At 44.2% G+C, this 13,283-nt stretch overlaps 1 protein-coding gene across 10 annotated transcripts in view; it reads left to right on the forward strand.

Annotated features, from left to right (window-relative positions):
• The window catches only part of ANKRD44 (ankyrin repeat domain 44), a 362,557-nt gene continuing 349,274 nt past the window's right edge, over positions 1-13,283 (forward strand). For 3 of the 10 annotated variants that reach the window (XM_033230774.1, XM_033230771.1, XM_033230773.1), the window contains exon 1: positions 1-329. In XM_033230774.1, coding sequence (XP_033086665.1) covers positions 303-329 — 27 coding nt within the window. In that variant the 5' untranslated portion in view covers positions 1-302. The remainder of the gene's footprint in view (positions 330-13,283) is intronic. The other 7 variants (XM_033230769.1, XM_033230775.1, XM_033230772.1 and 4 more) reach the window with 5 other exon arrangements.

The following is a 13,283-nucleotide window of genomic DNA, read 5'->3' on the forward strand; positions in this document are numbered from 1 at the left end:
AGCGTCGGCCCAGGCGGCGGGCGGCGAGCGAGCCAGCGCGCGGTGATGTCAGTGGCGGCCCGGCTGGCAGCAGCCGGTACTTCCTGTGGAAAGGCGGGCGGGCTCGGCTGCAAACCCCACTAGCCAGTGTCAGCCTCTCGGCGGGAGGAGGTGGCGGCGGAGGAGGAGCAGGGGGAGGGCTGTCAAATTCGGGAGCCAGATTTTTTTCCCTTCCCCTGGCAATCCCTTCCGCTTTCCCGGCTCCCGGCGTGACATCTGCGGGCCGGGGACCTGCATGTGTGTGCGCGCGAAGGAGCGGAAGAATGGCAGTGCTCAAACTCACCGACCAGGTAGGGGGCGGCGGCGCCGGCGGGCGGGACGCGCGGGCGCAGGGCGGCGCGGAGCCCGGCGGGGGGATGGGGGCGCGGCTGGAGCGCGCCCGCGAGCTGTTTACTCACGGCGAAGGGGAGGAGTGTGCGCGGCCGCCGGTGCCTCCGAGAGCCCGCGGCGGCGGCTCCCCTCCGCGGCGCCGTCCCCGCCCTGGGCCGTCGGAACTGCGTGCCGGAGTCCGGGGCAGGGCCCGCGGTCGCTGGGCAGCCGGGGCGCGGGGTGCGGGAGTGCGGCGGCCGCGGGCCCGGCGGGGCCGGGGAGGGGGCCGGAGGCTCGGGGTGCTCCCGGGACTCCCACCGCGCCGCGTTGAGTGGGCGCCACCGGCCCGCGTCCCCGGGAGGAGGACGCTGCACGTAGAGGGAGAAAGGATCGCAGACTGGGACCCCTTCCCAAGCCTAGCAGGAGTCCTGCCCAGAATGCGGCTCTTGTGTGGCGGGGCTGTCTTGATCCGTTGGATGTGACATCCCGACTTCCTCTTTAGTTGCCCCAGGCTGTGTGCGTGGTGCGGGATGGGGACCCTTGGAGACCGCCCTTTCAGATCGGGCCGGTCCCTCCGGAGAGGAGGTCAAGTCGGCTCGGAGTCTCCACTCACAGGCGGTGGGCTACGATCTGCCTGTGTCCACCAGCTTTGTTGGCTTTCCTTGCTGAGATACCATACAGGGCAGCTCTGGAGTCCTGGCTTGGAGAGGTGGGGTTATTTGCTGAATCGGATTGACAGTCCTTGCCGCAGGTCTGTGGAATGGTAACAGCCACCTTCGCGGACTCTGCTGCTCTTACATTGACAGTAACAGGCACCAAACCAAGTTGCATGACAAAACTCTTTGCTGCTCTTTTCACGATAAAAGGAAACGGCTTGCTACCCCCACCCCCACCCCCGTTTGTTCGTCGGTAGTGAAAGGAACTTTGTTTTGGGGTCCTGGTAGGCAGAGAGGCAATCTTGACTTTGACCACAGGGTCAGACGTGCCAGCCTTTGGTATTAAATACCTCAGACTTATCCATGGGTTGCATCTGCTGCCTTGCGTTCTCCAGTTAGTATCCAGTCAGAACATCTTGCAGCTGAAATGCAGTCCGTCACCAGAATGATTTTCAATGATTTGTTCTCCCGCCTTTTAGATTCCTTTTTTTTTTTTTTAAGCTTGTTTTCCCTAAATATTTACAGGTGTTTGGCGGGGTTGGGGATGGGGAAATCACTGAGTTAAAATTCACGTTATTGTTAAATTTAGTAGGAAGAGCAGCTGGTACTTGTGATGAATGTATTTGTTCTCACTGGTTCCAGAGCATTTAAAAGTGTAAGTTGATATCAGGATTTCCTTCACCTTTTGGTCACATACTTTGCTAACTGTTAGACATTTGCTTATTTTAAATCTTATAGTTTTAGCGTGTCTTGGGCCTGTCATCTTTGCTAGTACACGTTACTGTACTTGTCTGTTAATCCCTAGATCTTCAAAGTACAAAGAATGGTTCTAATAGGTATTGTTGTTATCACGGATAAGAAAGAACATCACATAGAAGTTTAGAGTTGTAAGGACTCTAAGGATGATCTAGCCCAAACCCTTCATTCTCTAAATGACAAAACAGATCTGGAGAAGTGAAGCAAGTCTTCCTCAAAGACTGCCAGCTACAGGCCTGCAGGACTGGGACTAGCTCCTGTCTCCTGCCTTCCAGGCGCTTGTACCTTCTGCTAGAGTTGGCATAGGAAAGCTCCATCATCTCACTGGATGTGTTGAAAGCATTACAAGAAAACATCTCTTCCTAGATCAAGATCAACTCTAGTGACTTGGTCTTAGAAAGAAAGGAAGTTATTCTTCAGGGCTTATCAGAGCAGGAATTTCAAAGATGTTGCCTTCTAAAATGTTTCCAGCCGAGCGCGGTGGCTCACACCTGTAATCCCAGCACTTTGGGAGGCCAAGGCGGGCGGATCACGAGGTCAGGAGATCGAGACCATGCTGGCTAACACGGTGAAACCCCGTCTCTACTAAAAATACAAAAAATTAGCCGGGTGTGGTGGCAGATGCCTGTAGTCCCAGCTACTCGGGAGGCTGAGGCAGGAGAATGGCGTGAACTCGGGAGGTGGAGCTTGCAGTGAGCCGAGATGGTGCCACTGTACCCCAGCCTGGGCGACAGAGTGAGACTCTGCTCAAAAAAAAAATGTTTCCAAGAATATTTCCTTCCTTCCCCTCAATAAACTAGTATGAGTGTGGAGAGAAAGGAAGAGTCTCACAACCTTTATTTGGTTATATCTCCAGATACATAAAAAGAACCTAAGGCATTTTAAGATTCAAGAACTTCTGAAAATGGCCAGTCTGTCTTGGGGCAAAGTCAGAAAGAGATGGGGTGGGGAAGTGGCCTGGGTGGAGTTGGTGGTGAGCAACGATGGTTTCTGTGTAGCTTTAGGTCCAGGAAGTAAGTGTGTGGTCTTTCTTGCCTTATATAGTCTTACCTTTTCTGTTTGAGACTCAGTTCTTAGAAGTCAGTTCTTAACCTCACAGATTAACTTTTAAAACCATTTGCTTAGACCACTACTAGGAGAGTTTTGCTCCATCATTGTGGGTAGGGAGCTGCCTGCTTGGAATCCCTGCCTTAGAGTTTGTGCAGGAGTGCCTTGCTCTCCATTCAGCTTCTAGTAAAACAACCACTTCTTAATTTCTCCCTCCCATTTTTTTTTTTTTTGAGTCAGGGTCTCACTCTGGCTCATACTCAATAGTATGATCATAGCTCACTGCAGCCTTGGCCTGCCAGGTTCAAACGATCCTCCCACCTCCGCCTCCCCAGCAGCTGGGACTATGGGCGCCTGAGCCACCACACCTGGCTAATTTTTGTATTTCTTGTAGACACAGGGTTTCACCATGTTGCCCAGGATAGTCTCAGACTCTTGGGTTCAAACAATCCACCTGGCTCAGCCTCCCAAAGTGCTGGGATTACAGGTGTGAGCCACTGTGCCTGGCACCTCATCTGTTAAATGCCCTATTTGTGAAGTGAATCTTGATTTTTGCTAGGCCTCTTGGATTTTTTGTTTGAGGACACACTCTTGCTGTTGATAGCCTGAAATACAAATTGCCTGGATTTGTCTTTAAATGTGGCCAAAGTCAGGGGTGACAGATGATGACATTTTCTGTCCAGCTAAAGCTGAGTGCAGGAGCTTGCTAGGTGAAGGAGCTTGCTAGGTGAAGCAGACACTACTTCAGCAGTCAATCCTGTAGTGACCTCTCAATCTTGCAAGAGAAGGAAAATGTTTTTTCCCAACTCTCTTTTTTTTTTTTTTTTGCGGGGGGGAGAGTAAAAAGAAAAAGGGAGAGACCAGTGTGATTTTTAGTCTTTTTTTTTTTTTTTTTTTTTTTTTTGAGACAGAGTCTCACTCTGTCTCTCAGGCTGGAGTGCAGTGGCGTGATCTCTGCTCACTGCAAGCTCCGTTGCCTCCCAGGTTCACGCCATTCTCCTGCCTCAGCCTCCCGAGAAGCTGGGACTACAGGCGCCCGCCACCACGCCCGGCTAATTTTTTTGTATTTTTAGTAGAGACGGGGTTTCACTGTGTTCGCCAGGATGGTCTCGATCTCCTGACCTCGTGATCCACCCGCCTCAGCCTCCCAAAGTGCTGGGATTACAGGCGTGAGCCACCGCGCCCGGCCGTTTTTTTTTTTAAACTGTAAAAAAGGAACTGGGAGCTATCGCTACAAACAAACGAACTTGGCATTTAGCACTTCTGCATTTGTAACTTTTGTAACTGTGTCCCTTCTGTTTTCTTCTTCACTGGACACACATAATTTTTCTTGCAGCCTTAGGGGGCACCAACCATCCTGGTTTGTGCAGATTGGTGTCCCAGCATATGGGGCTAAAACTGGGAAAATTCCAGGCAAACTGGGAGGAACTGCTTACCCTATGTAACATAGAACACACTCAGCTATGTCATTAATATAATAATGTAATTATTTCCTTGTATGTGGACATTAGGAGTTTTATATTTTTGGTAAAGTGAGATAAATTTAAGTTTGGGAAAGAAAATTTCATTACATGAAGATCTAAGTTAGCATTTTGACTCAAAGATAGCCATGAAGTCTTTTTGAAAATGATTTGATATTGACTTTTTTAGGTTGTTCTTTATGTCATATAGTTAAAGTCCCTGTAGTCATTTTAAGTGTATGGTCGTATCTTCAGCCTGGGTCTCTACCCAAAATTTATTTTCAGAGTTACGAAGCTAGGATGGTAAGTTCTGTTGCATGTTTAAAATGTCCACTATTCTTACCTGTATTTGTTAATGATAGCACTACTTTCATCTTGGAGGCTGCCTGTAGACAAACTGTTTCAGCAGGTGGTCCTTTTGGAGCTTCCTGCCTGGAGGCCTTCTGTTTTGGTGTTCCCTTGCCAAGTCCTAGTTCACACTTGAGTCACCTACCTTCTTGCCAAAGGCAGTGCCTGGCAGCGGTGGCAGTGGCAAGAGACTAGAAATCCTGTGTAACTTTGGGAGCAGGATTTCTAGCCCATAGTGTGGGGCCTTGGGACGTGTTACACATTTTATTGGGCTGCCCTTGTTCTTCCATCGCTCCCTAGAGCACTGGTCTTAAAGCAGACACTATGCTGTAGTCCGGTCGTCAGCAGAGAAGAAGGGAAAAGAAAGGCTTTATTTAGAGCCTTTTCTGGTTGTTTCGGGACCCAATCACATGGTTTTGAGAGTGTACTTGAAGCTGGTGTTTCATGGCAGAGACCTAATAATGTCATACATTTATTGTGCTCTTATTGTATACTGGGCCTTCGCAGTGAGTCATGTCTTAATCCTCATAGCCACACTAGGAGGTAGGTGGTGGTGTGATTCGTATTTTATGGATGAGAAAACAGGAATGGAGAGGCTAATTGACCTGTTTAGGGTCACACACCCAATAAGTGATCTAGCACATTGTCCTATCCTGGCAGTCTGATTGCACAGGTGGGGCTCTGACCACAAGGCTATACTTTTCATAGTTGAAAGGGCAGTGCAGCCGTAGGATTAATGGGTGCCCGCTCTTGTTTACAGAGAAGCCATTGGATGAGCAGCGTTCCCTGAACTCCTTCTGCCTCTTGGGCCAGACCGATTTCTGTACAGAGTAAGGAGCTGCTTTGAGGCCTCTCCCCTGCCTGGCTTTTATCTGGCTTTTCCCATTAGCCTCTCCACCTCCCCAGCCCGGTGAATGATGTGTTGGTAGTTCAGTGATTTTTTTCGTATATGTGTGTATATATATAAAACAAATGAACTGCGGTCATTATCGGAAAATCAGAAAACTAGAGGAACAAAACCAAAAAATTTTAAAACCATCTGAAGCCTCTATACTCAGAGATAACTATTCTTGACATTTTGGGATGTCTCCTTCTAGTCTTCTGTCTGAGTAGCCAGGTAAATTTTTTAAACTTTCCATGTGATAATATCATTACTTGTGCACATAACTAATATCTGTGTTCTCTACACCAGTGACTTTTCCAAATAAACTTATTCTTCTCTTAGATATATGATTGGCTCTTTAGCCAGCACCAGCACATAAGCTCTAGCTCTGGATTGATGGAACCAGCTTTTTTCTTTTTCTTTTCTTTCTTTCTTTCTTTTTTTTTTTTTTAAGATTTCAACTTTTTACTTCCTCTTTTGCTTTAAACAGAGTAAATATAAAATAAAAAAGGCACAAATTGTACCAGAAACAGGAATGAAAGATTCTTTAAAAAGATTTGTATTTCTACAAGATAATGTGAATTTTTATAGGCTAAAGTATAACATGAAATAATGTAAAAACAGGCAGAGCTACAGAGATCTGAAAATTTTGTGGTTTCCAAATTTGTTTAAGCTATGAAACTCCTTTTTTTTCCCCCAAAGAAATTTCATATTGAAGCTCAATATATAAAAAAGATGGGCTTGGACAGTGGTCCCTGAGTCCCTCTTGAAAACTGGTTGGGTTTAGTATTATTTGAAAGCCCCTTTGTATGATAAAACTGGTGATTGGTTAAGTGTTGTTTTTTTTTTTTCTCTGACGCGTCATGTGTGAAACAAACAACATTTATAAATGTTTGTGAATGATTAGGAACTGCTTAGAACTAGAATGACTATATCATTTTTATCCTTTTGAGAATCATAGGTGATACTACTCAGTATGAAGCCACAAACAGATGTGAGCCAGGACTGTCCTGGGTAAATCTAGATATGTGGTCGTCATATATACACATAGTCTCCATGTTTGCTCACCACAGGCTTGACAGTGACAGTAAACTAGTTTGACTAGCAGACTACTCACTCTCTTTTGAGTCTACAGTGGTGCAGGTATTACAAAGATTGTTTTATGACCTTGTGCAGAGTTGGGAAACAGCTTCCATCTCACACCTCAGTTCTGATCTGCCCAGGGGTTGCAGGTGTAATCTGATAGAAACATTCTGACTCTTGGCGGTCAAGGATCTGAGAAAGTGTGATTGATTACCAGTATTTGCTATGGGTATATGGGAAGGGAGAAGTGACATATGTTGTACATTAGCCAACTCTTGGCAAGACATGTTAACCTCTGTAGGCTTCAGGTTTCTCTTTGTAAAATGAAGAGGTTGGACTGGATGCCTTTATGGTGCCTCAACTCTGCCCTCTCACTTCTGTGACTTGGTGCCTGTAATGGAGACCGATGCTCTTCACATGGTTTGTGTTATAGTCTTTCTTACAAATGTGGCTATGAAGGGTGTATTTGCAGATGAGCTCTAATAAGGCTTTCCAGGTAACAAAGTCAAACAGCTTCAGGTTCCAGAGAAGGATTTTAACCAATGCCAATGACTTAGGACTAATTCCTATTCTCCACCCTATTTCAATTCATAGATAATCTAAGATTACCCATTTTATTTGTTCTGTATTTTTATTTTTTTGAGACAGAGTCTCGCTCTGTTGCCCAGACTGGAGTGTAGTGGTGCGATCTTGGCTCATTGCAACCCCCGCCGACCCTCTCCCAGGGTTCAAGCAATTCTTGTGCCTCAGACTCCCATGTAGCTGGGATTACAGGCGTGCGCCACTATGCCTGGCTAATTTTTGTATTTTTAGTAGAGATGGAGTTTCACCATGTTGGCCAGGCTGGTCTCAAACTCCTGGTCTCATGTGATCTGTCCGCCTTGGCCTCCCAAAGTGCTGGGATTACAGGCATGAGCCACTGCGCCTGGCCTAAGATTACCCACTTTATAGATTACTCCTTTTTAACCTTTTAACCTATGTATTATTTGGCTCTGGCTGCTTTCAGAGGTTGGGGGTGCAGGTATTTGCCCTTATCAGTGTTTATGTTTGTAAATATGTTGGTAGCCTAAGAGGTTGAAATTAATGATTCATGAATCCAGCTTGTAATTATGATATTCATAATTTTTAAGGATCTTTTCACTTGCCTCGTCTTTTGAAAACTTAAAATTTATCTAGTATTCTATAAAGTGAGCTAAGAAAATAAATATATAGTCCACCTTTGGGCTGTTTCAGGGATTACTAGTCAATAATTGTTTGCATTTCTTGGTTTTCATTTGCTTAGAGTCCTCTTGCTCCCATCCGGGGGAGTCTTAAGCATCCAAGCATAACTTTCTAGGATATCTTTTATATCAGAAGACCATTTTCCCCTAAGAGAGCTTTCAGAGCTCTTAGTAAAATTAGAGAGACTTGTGGAAACATCTGTTTGAGCCTAGATATGGAAATTAATAACAATTCTAGCCTGTCTCTAAAAGTTTTGCTTTTTTTATTTTAAAAATTTTGTTTTGCTTTAGTTTGTTTTAAAAATAACACTAGATTGGGAATCAGAAGACATGGATTCTACTCATGGTTCTTTTAACAGTTGTATGGTTTGGGGTAAATCCTGGCCTTCGTTTCTTTGTCAAAATGGGAACAGGCAGAAAATTCTCTAAATTCTTCCAAGCTCTAACATTCTAAGATAGCTCCTCACATATTTCAATGTCAGTCTTTTCTCACCTTGTGGAATCTCATTTCAAAAAGTATCTGCCTTTTATGAACTTCTGATTTTCTCCCAAGTGTGTTGGTGGCAGCTTTAACATTTCCCAGGTTTGGTAAATACATCCTTTTTGTCTAAGGGTGAGGAGTCCTTTCCCCAAGAAGGTTGTCTTCTGGAATCTCCAGGAGCCTGGCTGTGGGGACACAGAACCCGTGGGGCTGTTCTCAGTGTGGTCCTTGGAGAATCCTCTTGAACTTCTTATAGGCTAAAGGGAGCAATCCTTACAGAGCCCATGCTTGTCTCTTGTGAGCTGGGGCCCACCTTAGCCTTCTTCAGAGGTGCTGCTTTAGCAAATACCTTGGGTCCTCCCAGGCAAAATCCTGTTTTATTGAACCCAAATAACATGTACATCTAACAAGTTTATTTCTCAAGGGTTGGCCCAGAGTTGGGTGCAGTTGACATGGTGACCAAAGACTTTCTCAAGAAAGGAAGGAAATTCCTACATGTAATCACCAGCCTCTGTAAGGTTAGTCTCTGTGGAGACTTGTTTTGGTGTCTAAGACTGGCAAGATAAGGAAAAAGGAAAGTGAGCGTAAGAGAAATCTGAAGACAGAAAGTCAGGCAGACGTTCAGTTCAGCCGGGACAAATCAACCAACCAATTATTGTTAAACAGTGGCCTCCAAAAGTAGGTGTGGCATACACCCCAAGGATGAACACAATGCTTTATTGAGTTGGAGTTTGGGAAAGAGAATATTAGAATTCATATTTTTTAAAATCATTCTTTTAAACTTTTAATTTTATGTAGTTTTAGTACATCTTATTTGCTAGTACCGTGTCATCTTTTTGGCTGTATTTTTCAGTGTCTGCCACCTGGCCAAATCACCACTTGGGTTATTACAGCAGCCTCTGACTGGTCTTCCTGCATCTGACCTTGGCCTCTACATTCTACTCTCAATGTAGCTCTCAGAGTGATGGAACTCAGAACTTGTCACTCCTGCTCAAAAACTTCCAGTTTCACCCAGGTGAAAGCTAATGTCATTAGAGTGACTTCTGCACTGAGCTCCTCCACTCACCTGTCCAGCCTTGTCTGCTGTCCATCTCTTCCTGGCTCTTTGGCTCCAGCCCCACTGGTCTCCTCCTGTTTAGTGAACGTGCCAGCTGCATTCCTGCCTGGGGACCCTTGCTGTTCCTGCTCCCTGTGCAGCTCCTCCCTAGATACCTGCATGGCTCGCCTTTACCTCTTTCGGGTCTTTCTTCAGATGTTACCTTCTCAGTGAGTCCCTTTCTGACTACACTGTTTAAAATGCCTACTCCACATTTCCTGTCTGCCTTTCTTTATTTTCCTCCACAGTGCAAATCTCTCATACCATATATTTTACTCCCCCCATTAAAAAACCCCAAACTTACGTGTGGTTAAGATATAGATAACAGGACAAAGATTATTTTGTTAGTTTGATTCATTCACTGCTGTATCTTCAGCACTTAGAACAGGGTAAGGTGCGTTGTAAATGCTCCATAAGTATTTGTTAAGTGAGTGAATGTAAATATGTATATGTGTCTTTATATGTACATGTTCAAATGTTTTTTACTCATAAAGTGCTCAACAAACAAAAGAGAAACACTTCTATAAACAGCTTTCATTTTACGCTGGGATGTCAAATTTCCATTCAAACAAAATTAAGAGAAAGTTTTCTGCCCTATGAAAAGATAAAAGATCACATATTGTCCTATTTTCTGGTTATATTTTCCCTCTTTTTGAACTGTGCTTTTGGTTGTGAGGATGGTTAGCATTGTACGTAATTCTCAGTTCCATTGAAATGGAACTATCAAGGTGACACTAGGGGACAGGAAATATTGACCCTAAATGTTGTAGGAGTGGATCTCTTATGTATTCAAGTGATCAAGGAGTGTTTAATGAGCTCTATCTACATAGCAGTGATACAGCATAGCTCTGCTGGGGCTCTCTGCTCTCCCCTTCTCCACGAAAGAGAAAGACAGGTAAGAACAGGCACAATAAAATAGAAACCAGACGGAAAGAATTGGAAACAATGAGACAAGAATCATGCTTTATATGATTTAATCCTAATATTTTTATGAAAGGATGGCTATCATTTCATTTTAAAGATGAGGAAAATGAGGCTGGCATGGTGGCTCATGCCTGTAATCCTTTGGGAGGCTAAGGAAGGTGGATCACCTGAGGTCAGGAGTTCGAGACCAGCCGGGCCAGAGAGATGGCTAGAGATGGTGAAACCCCATCTCTACTAAAAATACAAAAATTAGGCGTGGTGGCAGGCGCTTGTAATCCCAGCTACTTGGGAGGCTGAGGCAGGAGAATCGCTTGAACCTGGGAGGCGGAGGTTGTAGTGAGCCGATATTGTGCCATTGCATTCCAACCTGGGCGACAAGAGTGAAACTCTGTCTCAAAAAAAAAAAAAAAAAAAGGAAGAAAATTGAAAACTGAGAAGTTGAGTTATTTTTTTGAGGGTTGCATGACTCTGGAAGTCACCTCTGGGCAACCCCAAGGTGCACATTCTTAGCCATCACACATTAGGATTCTTGAAATAGGTGCAGTATCACAAGAGGCCGTTTTCCCTATGGAGCTCACAGTCTAGTTAGATGATATTGAATGCCTTGCATATGAAAGGCCCTCTTTAGCGTTTATTGAGTTCATGTGGCATATTAAACAGTTATCAATCCAAATATAGTGCAGGTTTAGACTATGCTTAGGGGGTATTGATTAGGGACTTCAGGAGTCAGAGATGGGCAGAGTCATTAAGAAGGGAGCTGGAGGGAGTCTAAGTGGTACTTGAGGAAAGGAATGATCCAGGCAGCAGATGTGGTTAGAACCCAGGTGAGTGATGTGTTGTGTACCTCTCAGGTAACCTAGTGACTAAATTTACTGAGTCATAGGGTTCATGTTAGGTAGGAAGAGGAGGTAAGGAAATACCCAGTTTGCAAACTGGATAGGAGAGGTGTTTGCATACTAACACATTTTTCTCAGTTGAGTTCTTTGATAGATACTACATGCCCTCTGCTGGAAAACTTGAATTGATGAATTTGTGCCTAAGCAAAACTCATTGTTTCCATTTGTTGCACATGACGTTTTACAAATTAATTTGTATTTACTTTCTTCCAAAAAGTATTGAAGCATTAAAGTAAGGTGTTGCCTTATGGGCCCTTCTGTGTCCATGATACCCCTGGCTTGAAGAGAATGTTGCATGAGGTACCATGGCAATATTTTGTGAACAAACATGTATTTTGGAGTAGCAAGGACTTCATTGAAAGGACCTAGATGGTTTGGTGATGTAGGCCATTGATCGAATAATGTAATAGGTTTAAAGATGACTTTTTTTTTCCTTCTTAAAAAATTATTTCCTTGGCCGGGCGCGGTGGCTCAAGCCTGTGTCCCAGCACTTTGGGAGGCCAAGACGGGCGGATCACGAGGTCAGGAGATCGAGACCATCCTGGCTAACACGGTGGAACCTCGTCTCTACTAAAAATACAAAAACTAGCCAGGTGAGATGGCAGGTGCCTGTAGTCCCAGCTACCCGGGAGGCTGAGGCAGGAGAATGGCGTAAACCGGGGAGGCGGAGCTTGCAGTGAGCTGAGATCCGGCCACTGCACTCCAGCCCGGGCGACAGAGCGAGACTTCACCTCAAAAACAAAAACAAAAACAAAAACAAAACAAAACAAAGCAAAACAAAATTTTTTCCTTAGGTTTTTGGGGAACAGGTGATGTTTGGTTACATGAATACGTTCTTTAATGTGATTTCTGAGATTTTGGTGCACCCATCATCACTAAAGAACTGTACCTAACATGTAGTCTTTTATCCTTCACTCCTTTCTCACCGTTTCCCCTGATTCCCCAAAGCCCATTGTATCATTCTTATGCCTTTGTGTCCTAATAGCTTAGCTCCTACTAATGAATGAGAATATACGATGTTTGTTTTTCCATTTCTGAGTTATTTCAGTTAGAATAATGGTCTCCAATTCCATTTAGGTTGCTGCAAATGCCGTTATTTCATTCCTTTTTATGGCTGAGTAGTATTCCCTGGGTAGTATCTACCACATTTTCTTTATCCACTCATTGATTGATGGGCATTTGGGCTGGTTCTGTATTTTTGCAATTGTGAATTGTGCTGCTGTAAACATGTGTGTGCAAGTATCTTTTTCTTATGACTTCTTTTCCTCTGGGTAGATACCCAGGAGTGGGATTGCTGGAACTGGAGATGACTTGTTTTTAATCTTATACACATTTTTTAAATAAGAAATTACAAAATCCAGACTATGGTAAGCCTACAGAGAAAAAAAAAGACCTCATTTCTTTAAAAAATCAATTATAAGAGGAAAAAAAAGTTGGAGAGAAAATATAAATCCATAAATTAAAAGGCAATTAAGATACATTCAGACTAATTGCAATGAATAGATTTGGATTCTGATTTAAACAAACTTAAAAAAGCACACTTCTTTGAGATAATTGGGGAAATTTGAATACTGACTGGATATTTGATAATTTAAAGTGTGAATATGATATTGTGGTTATGTTTAAAAAGAGAGTCCTCTTATAAAACTTCTATAAAACTCTAGCATTTTCTCTCTCTCTCCTTTTTTTTTTGAAACAGGATCTCACTCTCTCACCCATGCTAGAGTATAGTGGTGTGATCACAGCTCACTGCAGCCTCGACTTCCGGGGCTCAGTTGAGTCTCCCACCTCAGCCTCCTGAGTAGCTGGGACTATAGGTGCATGCCACTACACCTGGCTAATTTTTGTATTTTTAGTAGAGATGGGGTTTCACCACGTTGCCCAGGCTGGTCTCGAACTCCTGGAATCAAGTGATCTGCCCGGCTTTCCAAAGTGCTGAGGTTACAGGCGTGAGTCACCATGCTTGACCTACTTTAGCATTTTCTTAGAGCACCTATTTAAGTGATACATTCTTTTTAGAAACTATTTTTCTTTTCACTTCTTCCTGCCACCTTTGTGCCCCACCGAAGGCCTCCACTCTTACCT

Source organism: Trachypithecus francoisi, unplaced genomic scaffold (genome assembly GCF_009764315.1).
Source record: "Trachypithecus francoisi isolate TF-2019V2 unplaced genomic scaffold, Tfra_2.0 Lachesis_group13, whole genome shotgun sequence".
NCBI classification, from domain to species: Eukaryota; Metazoa; Chordata; class Mammalia; order Primates; family Cercopithecidae; genus Trachypithecus; species Trachypithecus francoisi.